Source organism: Felis catus, chromosome B1 (assembly GCF_018350175.1).
Source record: "Felis catus isolate Fca126 chromosome B1, F.catus_Fca126_mat1.0, whole genome shotgun sequence".
NCBI lineage: Eukaryota > Metazoa > Chordata > Mammalia > Carnivora > Felidae > Felis > Felis catus.
Genome location: NC_058371.1, coordinates 165,067,395 through 165,082,059, shown reverse-complemented (window position 1 = coordinate 165,082,059; position 14,665 = coordinate 165,067,395). Strand labels below are relative to the sequence as shown.

At 41.6% G+C, this 14,665-nt stretch overlaps 1 protein-coding gene and 1 long non-coding RNA gene across 14 annotated transcripts in view; one reads left to right on the top strand and one right to left on the bottom strand.

Annotated features, from left to right (window-relative positions):
• The window catches only part of CORIN (corin, serine peptidase), a 257,422-nt gene that overhangs the window by 70,438 nt on the left and 172,319 nt on the right, over positions 1–14,665 (bottom strand). For all 13 annotated transcript variants that reach the window (XM_045056421.1, XM_019829551.3, XM_045056418.1 and 10 more), the window contains 4 exons: positions 14,092–14,202; positions 12,283–12,399; positions 7,726–7,833; positions 392–623 (listed from right to left, as the gene is read on the bottom strand). In XM_045056421.1, the coding sequence (XP_044912356.1) occupies positions 392–623; positions 7,726–7,833; positions 12,283–12,399; positions 14,092–14,202 (568 nt within the window). The remainder of the gene's footprint in view (positions 1–391; positions 624–7,725; positions 7,834–12,282; positions 12,400–14,091; positions 14,203–14,665) is intronic.
• Positions 1,632–12,527, top strand: LOC123385074. Its single transcript, XR_006597112.1, has 4 exons — positions 1,632–2,482; positions 4,110–4,156; positions 7,153–7,269; positions 12,246–12,527. It is a non-coding gene; the product is annotated as an uncharacterized LOC123385074 (long non-coding RNA).

Genomic DNA, 14,665 nt, shown 5'->3' with positions numbered 1-14,665 from the left:
ACCGACCGAGCCACCCAGGCGCCCTGGAGGCAGCATTTTAAATACATCCACGTTGCCAGAGAAAAAGGCAGATACACTCCATCTTCCATTAACTCACATTTTAGAACACTTCTTGATCCACCAAAATGAAACGTGGATGATCTTATTGGATTAAAGTCTGTGAACTACTATCAAAGGTAGTCCATGCCTCCACTGTGTGGTACTTCAGCAGTTACTTCTTACTCAAATATTCATTTTAGAATTCCTACTTCTTTACCATTTAAATGTATAATTTGTTAAATACAGAGCTCCTCAGCAACACGGACTTTGTCTAAACTCAAACTTAGTCTCTGCTCCCTTGGTTCTCCCTGAGGGGAAGTGAGGGTGCTTGGGGGAGACCCCACTGTGTTACCTGCAAGGTGGAATACGCTGGCTTGTGTTCACATCACACTTTGGTACCAAGATGGTGCAAGCAAAGAACATGAGGTATTTGTAACAGTTGGTTTGAACAAGTGCAGGGAAAAGAGAGGACTCCCAGCTGATGGAGGCTTCTTTTTGAGTCCTGTGGCCAAGGTAATTTGGATAATTTGTATGGTTGTAGGGCAAATTCGTGCAGAGTTCCAACGTAATTGGTTCACATTGACCTAACAAGAAAACAAAACACACATATAGGTATGTATCTATATATCTATGTCTACATCTATACCTATAGTAAATTTCATATGTAAAACAATTTCTTAAAAACTTACAAAATTGAAATATATCTTACCTTCTTTTAAAAAAAATAACTAAGACTGGAACGCAAACAGTATATAACTTGCATCAAAAGGTAAATCATTTGGTTGAAGAACTTCCAAACCAGGAATCATTTCTGTATAGGCAGCTGCTAGCACAGTGCCCAGTATGCATGTCATAGAAAGTCTTTTTTCATTTTTCCCTTGGCTCAATCTATCTGAAGGTGACGCTCTTTTTTTTTTTTTAATTTTTTTTTAACGTTTATTTATTTTTGAGACAGAGAGAGACAGACCATGAACGGGGGAGGGTCAGAGAGAGGGAGACACAGAATCCGAAACAGGCTCCAGGCTCTGAGCTGTCAGCACAGAGCCCGACACGGGGCTCGAACTCACGGACCACGAGATCATGACCTGAGCCGAAATCGGCCGCTTAACCGACTGAGCCACCCTGGCGCCCCAAGGTGACGTTCTTTTAGGTTTCCTTTTACCCATTTTGTCTTCTGATTTATTACTTCCTTTTTTGTTTTGTCTTTAAGTAGATTTCATGACCAGTGCAGAGCCCTACGTGGGGCTTGAACTCATGACCCTGAGATTCCAAACCTGAACTGGGATCTGTAAGATCAAGACTTGAGCTGAGATCAAGCGTTGGACACTTAACCAACTGAGCCACCCAGGACCAAAGTGTAATGCTGTAAAGTTGGCATGAGAATGAATACAGGGTGGAGAGAAGAGAAAGACACAGAGGAGGTGTGGGGCTGGTTCAGTTTATCATGTCCATTGAGGGGCGCCTGGGTGGCGCAGTCGGTTAAGCGTCCGACTTCAGCCAGGTCACAATCTCAGCCAGGTCACGATCTCGCGGTCCGGGAGTTCGAGCCCCGCGTCAGGCTCTGGGCTGATGGCTCGGAGCCTGGAGCCTGTTTCCGATTCTGTGTCTCCCTCTCTCTCTGCCCCTCCCCCGTTCATGCTCTGTCTCTCTCTGTCCCAAAAATAAATAAAAACGTTGGGAAAAAAAATTAAAAAAAAATATCATGTCCATTGATTTATAAAGAGGGGTAACATTAAATATTTGGATTTCATATTACAAAAAATGAATATTCTTCATAACAATAAAAACAACGCAAGATGTGTAAAGAAAAAGTTCATGGTCTCCCTGCCCTCCTTCCTCTCACTGACCCTCAAAGCCAACAGACTGGGTTTGAGCCTTCCATGCCTTTCACTGGCTCATACAAGCAGTTACATACAAGCATTTACATACAGACATTTACATACAGCATTTACATACATGCATTTACATACAAGCATTTACATAGAAGCATTTACACACATGAAGGAGGTTGCTTGCTTGCTTCTGCCAGAGTGGAATTATACCATTCCTATGATTCCTCAATTCACTTTTGTTGCTTAATTATTAATCATGACCATCATATAAGTCAGTAGATGCAACTCTAACCATATTTGTCCTAGTTTCTTTAGTGTAATTTTACAAAAATGGGATGACTCACATGAATTTTTGATGCAGTCTTTTTCTTTTCTTGTGTAAACCTTTCTAGCTTTTCCTCTACCGCCCTATCAAGTTTTAACTTTTTATTGGTATATTGTATTATATGACTAGCAGACCTATCACATGGATATTTTTTTCTTTTCTATATGTGGAAACTATATCGCTAATGATTTGAGATGAGATAGAAGCTTTCAGTGTTTCCGAGCCAAGGAAGATGAAAGGGTGAAGTTGTGATCATACATTATTCTGGAGATCTCTACTGAACGTGGTAAGGGCGACTGAATCTTGTTAAGGAATCTTGTTAAGGAATTGCTAAGCAATATAAACTCTCAAAATATCTATCAACCTCACGTTCTATGATTTATAGCATCAATAAGCTTTTTTTTTTTTCAACGTTTTTTTTTTTTTTTTTTTTTTTTTATTTTTTCGGACAGAGAGAGACAGAGCATGAACGGGGGAGGGGCAGAGAGAGAGGGAGACACAGAATTGGAAACAGGCTCCAGGCTCTGAGCCATTAGCCCAGAGCCTGACGCGGGGCTCGAACTCCCGGACTGGGAGATCGTGACCTGGCTGAAGTCGGACGCTCAACCGACTGCGCCACCCAGGCGCCCCCATCAATAAGCTTTTTTATCTTAAGGATTATTCACTCACTCACTAGTTTGATTTATGACAGCCACTAGAGGGCAGTCGTGTCACAAACGTGAAGACGTTTAATCCTGCAGGACTGTTTTCAATGCGAGTTTAATGACGTGCTCATTAGCACATTTTCCTGAACATAGATGAGATTTAATAAATATCTGTTGAAAAAAAAATTGATCCTAATTGAGTCTTAATGATATCCCACTTTTCAAAGTCTGAAAACATATTTGTTAAATTCAACCTAAAGAGGGGATTGTTAACTAAATGATGTTACATCCTTGCCACGATGAAGCCATTGGAAATCGTGTATTTTTTTAATGTTTATTTTTGAGAGAGAGAGAGAGACAGAGTGGGGGCGGGGAGGGGCAGACACACAATCTGAAGCAGCCTCCAGGCTCTGAGCTGTCAGCACAGAGCCTGATGCAGGGCTCAAACTCACGAACTGAGATCGTGACTTGAGTGAAGTGAACCGCGTAACTGACTGAGCCACCCAGGCGCCCATGCAAATCATGTATTAAATGGTCATTTACACGAGAAAAACGGCACTTTCAACGTCTACTGGCATATACAATATTCTAAGATTCATCTTTGCCTCAAACTCTATATTTATTTTTATCATTATTTTTAGTGGTTTGATGAGTTTTATAAGGTGAACATCCGTGTACCTACCACCCAAATCAAGAAATTGAACTTTGCCAGACATCCCAGATGACCCTCCATATACCCTATCTTCTATCAAGCTTCTTTCTCCGCAGAGTAGCAACTGAGTTCATACTTGTCACCTTAGTCTTCTTACAGTTTTATTACCTAAGTGTGCACTTCACCCTAAATACTAGAGTTAAGCCTTGCCCATTTTTTAAAACTTGTTTTGTCTTCCCCTCCATCCTTTAATTTTGTTCAAATTTTTTAAAATATTTTTTTTATTTTGAGAGTGGTTTATTTTTTATTTTGTGCACTGGTGAGCAGGGAAGGGACAGAGGAAGGAGAGAGAGAGAGAGAGAGAGAATCCCAAGCAGGCGCAGGCTCCATGCTCAGCACAGGATGAGATCACAACTGTGAGATCACAACCTGAGCTGAAATCAAGAGTCAGATGCTTAATCAACTGACCCATCTGGACGCCCATCCTTTATTTTTAATTAAAGTTTAACTATGGAAGAACCCAGAGATTTGAACTGTAGAGTGTCCCAGAGTTTGACTTTGCTGACTACTCAGTCCTGGTGAAGTTAAATATATTCCTCTGCTACTCTTATTTCCAGAACATGGGCAGCTGAATGCAGAGGGCTGATGAGGCTTCATCCCTTAGGTAAGGCTATAGGTGCTATGGTGTTCTTTCATCAGAAGGCAAAGTATAACTGATTTCTCTCCTTTTGTGATGTCAGCAGCTGTAGATGCTCAATGCCTTGACCCATTAATTCACTGATTAATGTTACCAAATAGTAACCAATCAGTGTCACTATATGGTAATATTCTAATTTAATCATTTAGTTTTCACTCATTAGTTGAGAATACTTTTAGAAAGAGACCATTCCTCTCATCTACCATTTGCTCCCAAGGACTGAAGTCCTTAACCCTTATGGTGTTTGGTTCCTTTACCATATCCCTATACTATCTGTTCCTTCCAACTGGAGATTGCAAGGAGAGGACAGTAAATTGGGAGGTCAGTAGGAAACTATGTAAAGAACAAAGCGGTCCATTGCTTCTTCAGCATTGGAGGGGAAAAAAGGCATGAGTAAACATGTAGAAGTAACAGTTGATGGAACACTATGGGGGAACCTGAGAGTCCCTGGGGTATGACAGTCATACCTGGCTTCATACAGCCATGGTGCTCATGGGCACAGAGAGTGGGAGGAAGGACACATGCCCAGGAGCTGCTCTTTCCACAGGGTTCCCTGGCTGTCTGGATTGCACACCACCACGTGGAAGTGAGGATTAGTATCCCACACCCTGCTCCTATCCCCTAACGCAAGGATGTGTCTGTATTTTGCCTCAAGGAGGTATTAAAGATTTGGGATTGTGAGTGGATGTGGGAATACTGTGATACTTCAAGCCTCTCAGTAAACAATATCATCAGAGATGTGGGTTTTAGGGGTTTTTTTTAACTGTAGGTATTTCTGGGAGTCTGAGATAAGCCATGGACTTCTCCACTGAAAACTTTGAAAACTATGAAGACTTTTTTATATTCAGTTTCAGGGATGTCCCATACCCTTGCAGCCTAGCCACGGACAAACCACTAAGCTAATAATTCTCAACCTTGGCTGCCTATTGGAGTCACCAGGAAATTTAAAAAATACTGATGCCCGGGTCCCAGTTAGTATATCTTCAGAGACCATTAGTAAGTTATATATTATGGGATAGCAAGAACAAGTGTCTTCAAGAACCAGAATCCCAGCAACTCCAGTAACAGGCTGACTCCATCAGACAGAATATCCACATTCTTCAAACTCATACTTCCATTAGTATGGAGCTAGAGAAAGACAGTGCTGTGTAGTTGTGCCTCAGAATCTAGGTAACGATAGTCTCTCTAGTGGTAAAGATCTTCAAATAATTAATCACATATTCAAATGCATGACGTTTTCTGAGAGAAGATGCTCCTTGACCAACTTTACAGACATACCACCATGAAGCTCTTTGAAAAATGAGAAAAAAAAATCTTTACTTTCAATTGGAAGTTAGGGATATAAACTATTTTTAATAACAGAGTAGGAATGAGGGACCAATGACCAGCCCAGTGCCTGGAACTCAGAAGAGGGGATGATCAAATGTCTGCTGAATATATATGGAAGAAGCTGGCGAGAATATTAGTGGTGGTAAGTGAGAAAGCTGATGAGACAGTGAAGTGCTAAGGACATTGTTTGAGTGTATTTAAGGAACATAAAGAGAAGGGTGCCTGGGTGACTCAGTGAGTTAAGCGTCCCTTGATTTTAATTCTGGTCACGATCTCACAGTTCATAGGATCAAGCCCCACCTCAGGCTCCACACTAACAGCACAGAGCCTGCTTGGGATTCTCTCTCTCCCTTTTTCTCTCTGCTCCTCCCCCGCACTTGCTCTCTCTCTCTCTCTCTCAAAAAAATAATAAATAAGCATTCAAAAAAGAACATAAAGATAAAACTCATACAGTATACCTGAGTGGAAAGATGGCACTATGTTCTCCCATACTGAAAAGTTGTCTCCAGGAAGGCAGAAATCATGTCGCCCTTCTTCACCATTAAAGTGCCTGGTGCCCATCCCAGAGCCTGGAACATTGTCTGCACGCTATAAATACCAGTAGGCTATGAGCCAGAGTTATCTAGTGCCCTTCTTTCCACTTCTCTTTTTGACAGGTGTAACATATTTTTAAATTTTATATTTTGACATATTTCAAAAATGGAGAAAATAGGACAACATACGCTCAATTCCTCCCCACCCAAATTTGACACAGGCTCACAGTGCCCTTTCAACGTTTTTTGAATCTAACACAAAGTGCCATTCCATGTCGGACAACCCCCAAAACCAATAATAAACACATATCTTTGAGATGACACTGTCATTGTTTAAAATTACTTACGCCAAGCTAAAGGTGTAGTAAAGAAACAATCCTGAAAAAGTTCCAGAGCAGATTGGGAGATAAAGCAACGTGAAATGGACCCAGCACATACATATACATATACATATACATATACATATACATATACATATACATATACAGATACGTATACAGATACGTATACGGATACATATACGGATACAGATACATACATGCATATGAACACACACTTATTTACATCAGTTTAGAGTGAGGAAAATGGCAGTATGTCTTAATGGTTACATTAATATCTATCTCAACCGTTCTCTCATATGGAAATGGAAATGGAAAAGGCTTGGGGATTGTGCTTTTCCCCAAACAGGTATTAAGTGCTCATGAAAATAAACAAAAACTCCTCAGTCTGGGTTTTTCACTGGCTGCCTCCCTCACATCCCTGTGGGTACAGGAGCAGCCCCTATAAGCTCTACAGTGACGCAGAAAGGTCACTGCGTAAAACTAGAACCTGAACTTTTCGGCCTTTCATCTGGGAGATAACCTTTATACTTTCTTGTAAACGAACAGCTGACAGACCTGCTTCTAAACCTCAAGCCCCAAGCTGAAGATGAGGCCACAAGTTGATTATAAAAAGTGAAAAAAGCAGAATATGAAAGCGGAGCCCACAAATAAGAGTTCATTACTAGAAATCAGAGTCTTGTGGGGTTTTCTGATTCATTTTCAATTTCCCACGAGAGTCTATACAGCCGTCTGCAATCCCTGCCCCTTTTCTCTTCCCCAGGAGTTCCCTCTCCTGAAAGCTTCTTTTGAGAAAGCCACCTGTTTCCACCATTGGTCACCAAAGCAAATTTACATAACAGCCTCAAGATCATTACAGGCCCGCAAAGTTCCCGGAAAGGTGAGAATACATCTTATTAGGAGAACAGACCCGCCACGGTTTTAGGTGGCTGTTTAGATGAACTTCATATTCCCTTCTTGGATAAAGTTTCTATTTTTGAAGCTGTGCTTTCAAACGGAAGAAAGATAGCATCTGCCCATAGATGGAGCCAAGAACGTAATATATAGGAGCTGATGCTGAATCGAAAATAATGGTAATGATATTAAGCAAGGTGGATTTATAGGCCGTTCACAATGACACATTTGTTTCTGATTTAAGTTAACTAAGACCATTTTGTTTCTTTTCCGCTACCACATGCAGCCTTTAAAAAAGAAATATGTATATAAATGTACACACACACACACACACACACATTTGGAGGGATTCCAGATTTCAACATTTTAATGTCAATTCAGAAGAAAACAGCCAAAGGCACATCCTGACATGATGATCGCATTTGTCAGCTGCTGTACTCACTACAGTTATTTAGACTGTTGTTCGGGTCACAAAGGGAGCTACCGCCACATGAATCAAGGCAGGAATTGTAGAGGCATCTTTGGTCGCCTTCTTGACATGGAGTCTGACCTACAGAGGGGGGGAAAAGGCACATTTGCTTTCATCATCTGTAAAGTCCTGACACGGGGATAGAAAGTATCAAGAACGTCTGGTGGAGCGGAGGAATGACACAACTTTAATTCCCTTCCAATTTCTCCAAAAATATTGAACACACGTTAAATATGTAACTTTCTGGATTAATTGTCCTGGCAACTAAATACAACACTGTTATTGCAAAAAGGACTCTGTAGGAATGAAGAAATAAGAGGCAACCTAGCCTACAAAACAGGTGGTTGTTACTTTTAACAGGGGGAAAAGGTGTTTTATGTTTACATGGGTGAATAAACTTGATTACAGAATAAAATTTAGGTAGTTGGAGAGAAAGGCCAAGATAATGATCTTGGAATTTTGAGTATCAAATGATATTATTTTAAGGACTCATTTGCACCCAACTCTATTCTTCCCTGTAAGGAAAATGCTTTCCCTAAAAATAAATAGGGCATCAACACCAATACAGTAAGGATACTTTATCATGGTGCAAATCTTATGCAGCTGCTATCCATATTTTCTGTATGTCCTTGGAAAGTATCACTGGCCTAGCTATGATGACCTGAGAATTGGGTTTCTTGTTTCCAAATGAATGAAAGCAGTAACATCAGCCTAATGGCTTTTCCTTAAGGTTTGTAGAAAGGAAACTGCTTTTCCCATTGATTTCCTGGTCATTTGTAGGTTAAATGGATAGGGTAATAAATTACTACCCATTCTCTCTCTACCTCTTGCTCATTATAGTCAGTTACTTTCATATATGTCATCTAGAATCTAGAAAATCTTGCAAGGCATTTTTAAGTATAAATAACAGTATATGTGTACATAAAGTCATTCTTATCTATAATTCTCAGATAATGTTTATGATATTGGACTCTTTCCTTCCCATTAATGTGCAACAGTATATATCACAGCCTTCAAAGAAAACAGATACCACTCCTTTTTTTTTTTTTTTTTAATATCATCAGGGTCAAACCACTTTTGCAAGGTAAGCCAGGCTAATATCAATGCATCCAGTCTCTTAAAGAATTTTAATAAGACAACCTGCATTCATTATTTCAGCTGATATTGAGCGTCTGCTATGTGACAAGCTTAGGTGACAGGCTAGGCATGAGGCATTAAAAAATAAAAGAAGTGGGGCGCCTGGGTGGCTCAGTCGGTTGAGTGTCCGACTTCGGCTCAGGTCACGATCTCATGGTCCGTGAGTTCCAGCTCCGCATCGGGCTCTGTGCTGATGGCTCAGAGCCTGGAGCCTGTTTCAGATTCTGTGTCTCCCTCTCTCTCTGCCCCTCCCCTGTTCATGCTCTGTCTCTCTCTGTCTCAAAAATAAATAAACGTTAAAAAAAATTTTTTTTTTAAATAAAAAAATAAAAAAAAAAATAAAAGAAGTGAAATGGCTTATACTCCACCTAGGCATGTGGCCATGAACAGAACCTTACACACACAGCTAAGCCGTGTGATCACTGTGTATGTAAGGTATATGTAAGGCAGTAGAAGCAAACTAGGACAATAAGGAGAGAGCTTCTCAAAGGAGTTTTTAAGGCAGGTGGGTTAAGTTGGCATAAGAAGGTAGAATGGGGTGGGGCGCCTGGGTGGCTCAGTCGGTTAAGCGTCCAACTTCGGCTCAGGTCATGATCTCACAGTTCAATTCGTGAGTTTGAGCTCTATATCAGGCTCTGTGCTGACAGCTCGGAGCCTGGAGCCTGCTTTGGATTCTGTGTCTCTGTCTCTGCCCCTCCCCCACTTGCGCGCACGCTCTCTCTCTCTCTCTCTCTCAAAAATAAATACAAATTTAAAAATAAAAAATAACTAAAAGAAAGAAGGTAGAATGGTTTCCCAAGCAGAAAGCAGAATACACAAAGGCTGGAGTGGGAAGGGCACAGGTTGGCATCACTGGAGCTTCCGGGAGACTAGACAACAGGGCTGAGAGCGGAGCCTGAGGGCTGTAGAGGCCTGAATCTTGAATGGGGCCCAAAGGCCTGGGCGGCTTCTACTTCCCTCCCCAGTCTTCCTAGCAGAGCCGGCCTGGGATACTGGTGACAACATTCTGGAGTAGCACCTTCCCCCTTCACTCCTGGCTCTAATCACAGTGGCCTTCTCCTGGTATCTACATATATGCCTTGTTCCTCTCCTTCCTGGAACCTTCGGACAAGCGGATCCCCGTGTCCCAAGTGCTTTCTCCAGTCCCACCTTACTTCAGTAAGTCAGCTCCACTCATTCCTCACATCTTAGCTCCAACGTCTCTTCCTCAGGGAAACTTCCCTAAGGCCCTGTCCCAGCTCACGCATCCCATATACAGCACAAAGCTCCCTGAACTTTCCCTCCTGGCCCATGTCACTCCATGGTAGACACTGACTTACACAATTATTTGTGTCATGCCAGTCTTCCCCAGGGGCCTGCAAACTCCCTGACCTATTTCGCCTGCCACCAGATTCCCAGTGGTTGACCACATATTAGCACCACAATATGCATTTATTAAGTCAGATTCATTAGATTAAGTAATATGAAGATGGTAAAAATTTTACTTTTGATCCACTTTATTGCATGACTTTCTTACATCTCACATGTGCTAGGAAATAGTTTCTAAATCTTGCCATTGCATAGTAAAGAATCCAAAATTGTCTCAAACACAGATGAATTATGTCGAAAGAAAGAACGGTTTGATCCAAAGGGAGGTGCTTGGCTGATATGCACATCCTAACTCATGGCTAGAAAAGAATCTGCTTCTGAATGCTAAAATTGGTAAAATGAAGTACTCATTACCTGATTTCTTAGGTACTACATCTGTGATTAAAAGTACCTCTTTTTAGGGGCGCCTGGGTGGCGCAGTCGGTTAAGCGTCCGACTTCGGCCAGGTCACGATCTCACGGTCTGTGGGTTCGAGCCCCGCGTCGGGCTCTGGGTTGATGGCTCGGAGCCTGGAGCCTGTTTCCGATTCTGTGTCTCCCTCTCTCTCTGCCCCTCCCCCGTTCATGCTCTGTCTCTCTCTGTCCCAAAAATAAATAAACGTTGAAAAAAAAAATTAAAAAAAAAAAAAAAGTACCTCTTTTTAGGCCTGGAATGCTTTTTCACTGAAGTTATTCTAAGGATCAATATCCATTATGACAAAATTAATTTAGCGACATGTGACCGACCTCATTGGCCAATTTGCGATATACGCAGCCCAAGACATGTTTTAACACAACAGTCGTGTGATAATGATAGCTCATGTTTATTGAGTGCTCACGATGTGCCAGCCCTCTGAGTAGGTATTACTCTGAGTTTACAGGCACAGAGCCTGAGACACAACAGAGTTCAGTTACCAGCCCAAAGTCACCTACAGCCACATTCTTTTTTTTTTTTTTTTTTAAGTAGGCTTCACACCCAGAATGGAGCCCAATGCAGGGCTTGAACTCACGACCCTCAGAACAAGACCTGAGTCCCCCAGAGCTGAGATCAAGAGTCAGATGTTCAACTGACTGAGCCACCCAGGCATCCCATCCAGCAGCCACATTGTTAATGACTAGGCTATGCCGGTGAGTGGCAAGGTCACTTACAAACAAATGTAGTGATTTTTAAGTCAAGGGCTCTTCTTTTCTGACAGAAATAGACACAGTTTAAAAACCAACTTATTTGATTTTCTTTTCGAATTTCACAGAAGACATCAGTGACCCTTTTCAAGTGTAGTTGAGTATGTTACTTGTTAATGTGAGGTATGAAACTGCTTCTCTGTGATCGATCACTGAATTCTACTCCTGAAAACAATATTACACTATATGTTAATTAACTAGAATTTAAATAACGACTCGAAATAAAAAAATAAATGAAAATAAAATGACACGGCAGGGCACACAAAAAAAGAGAGAGAAACTGTTTCTCTGCACATAGTTATTGTAGAAGGCAATCACATTTTTTATTTGTTTGTTTGTTTTTACTTATTTATTTTTGAGATAGGGAAAGAGAGAAAATCTCAAGCAGGCTTGGAACTGTCAGCACAGAACCCAACATGGGGCTCAATCTTGTGAACCACGAGATCGTAAATCTCAGCGGAAATCAAGAGTTGGGCGCTTAACCAACTGAGCCACCGAGGCACCCGGGGAGGCTGTCACGTTTGATACATTGTAACCTAATGTAATTTAACAGAATACTACAGACTCAACTTTTCTTTGATCATCGTGTTGACTTTCCCCATAAGACAGATCACTGAATCTCCCATGCTGTTTAAGTGTTCAACCTCCACCGTCTATCCTGAGGGAGGACTGTTCAGTGCAAGATGCTGGGGAATTATATTGACCACAAGGAAGGGTTTTACGGCCAGCCAGTGCTGTGAGCCATGCTGAGCTGGGCAATCTGGAATTGTTTATGTGGAAATCCTACGTAAGCATTAGGTAACTCCCAACTCTTTGCTCCGTTCCCAGGGAAAAGTCCGCGGGTGAGGAATGCTCTCACACTTACTGTCGCCGCAGTTCTCCTCATCAGAGCCGTCCCTGCAGTCCTCGTCTCCGTCACACTGGAAAGAGCTAGGGATACACTGTCCGCTCCTGCACTCCATCAGACCCTGGCTGTGACAAGCTGCGGAGGCCAGAATAATATTCGCTGCACTGATTTGTACTTCTGTCTGCGGATCGTAGACAGGATTCCCGCTTATCTGGCATTACCAAGAAATGAAACGTTCTATCTGCATGTTCCACGTAAATGAACGAATGTGTCATTAATTTGTTTCATTCCACGTGTTTTGGGGATGGAAAGTTTTCTTTTGAGGCTCTCTCTTGCCGTGTGAAATAGCACTTACTAAAAACTAACGTTTTCTTGATAAGGGCAGGGTGAGAAATTGTCTTAAGGATGAGAGTAACTTTATTACAAATATAAAAGCTATAATTTATTAAAGGCTTAGCATATGGCAATAACTGTGCTAGCAGTATTATGTATCTAATCTCAGATCCTCATAACAGACTTGCAAAGTAGATATTATCAACCTTGTATAGAATAAGGAAACTAAAGTCTAGAGAGGTTAGCGTCCGTCTCAGAGCCACAAGGCTGTTAAAAGCTGGTGCCGGAATGTGAAGGCAAGCTTCTCTGACTCAAAGCCCAAACATTTCATTTTATTCCAATCTCACCTAATGGGCCAACGAAGTGACGTATGTGAAAGAATTTGCATAGTACCCGGCACATAATAAACGCCTTATTTCAAAACTGCTTATAACATCTGACGTTTGATAGGGATGGTCTAGTGGCTACTAACCTTCCAGTTCCTGAAGGTTGTCTAAATTCTATCCCTATTGTCTTTTCGAGCATCAGAAACCCATTCATGTAACCTCAGCCTTCACTGAGTTACTGTCTAATATTAAAGCTCCATATGCTTGAACTGAGGCTGAACACCAGAATCGGTAGACCTGAGTACCATGTCCTTGCTTTCCCAGGATCCATCGAGATATTGTCCACTCTGTTTGACTATGTCCACCAGCAAGGACTCAGTTCCAAGTCAATTCAGGGAAAGGGAAAGCTGGGTATTGCATTTGTTAATTAATTTAGATGGCTTTTCTTCTGTCAAAATAAAACCCATATGACCCATATTTCTATTTTGCCTCAAATTATAGGAAAATTAAATATTCAATCTTATATGTATCAATTTGCCTATTTTTATTAGACAGCAAAAGATGGAATAAAAACTTTAATTGGTTTGAACATGCACCAAATGCATCATATTAACTCCTTCAGGTCAATACTATTCTCGTTTAACATCTAGCTTCTACTATTCCAGACTGTCTACTCACCCAGAAACACAACAGCCCATAAAGTTGTAGTTATTATCATGTGCTCTATGTAACCCTAGGAACACTGAAGGCTTTCTTCTCTCTGGCAATCCTCTCCATGTTCTCCCACAAATAGTGACTGAGAGCATGTTTGGAGGTTCCTTCAGGGAAGCTTAGTTACTGAAACATAGCTTGCAGAAAAGGAGTCCCCCAGTCTTTGGGAAGAACAACCTCTTTGACAAAGTTACAGATGCAGAAAGGAGATGCGTGGCCAGTGAGACAGAAAACAGACACCGGCCTGGCCAGAGCAGCCAAATTAAGCTTGGAGTTCTGGGGAGACCCATGTGGAAGCCAGATACGTGACACTGTTATTGCCATCACACCGCTCAATTATTATCTTCATAGATTAGAAGCAAAGTACAGCGATCTTCCCTTTGAGTGCTGGACACTATATTTGTCTAAACAGGCAGAAAGGAAAAAATAAGCAAATGGAAATCTGCAGGGCACTTACAGCAATTGACCTCGTCGGACTTATCCACACAGTCATGGTCACCGTCACAAACCCACTCTATTGCAATGCAGCGTCCATCTCCACAGCGATGCTCCTTTGTGGGATTACAATCTGGAGGAAACAAAAACTCAGGGGGATGTAGAGAACCAGCACGACAAAGACTTAGAGCTGAATGACTCATGATTCCAGCTGAAGAGAGTCTGTTCCAATTGTTCAGATACCTTCAATGCTTTCTCTATGGTGGCTCCGGCACAATTAAAATGCCACCTCCTACCCAAGCATGTGACCCACTGGCCACCATCACTGTGGGGTAAGATCTGTCTGTTTTTCAAATGAGTAACAACCGGGCAGCTTTCTCAGGACCCATGGGTTGTTCCTGTTTTTGTTTTGTTGTTGTTTTCTTTCCTTATGAAAAATTTTTATTTTTACATTGGCTAACATAAACAGACCTGTGATGTGGGTTTCACAATGTAGATAGCTGATTTGATTTGTGAGGACTCTACCATGTATCTAAGAATTGTAACCTACCTCTCTCTGATAAATTGGGAAGGCAAATATCTCCTGTCATCTTTCC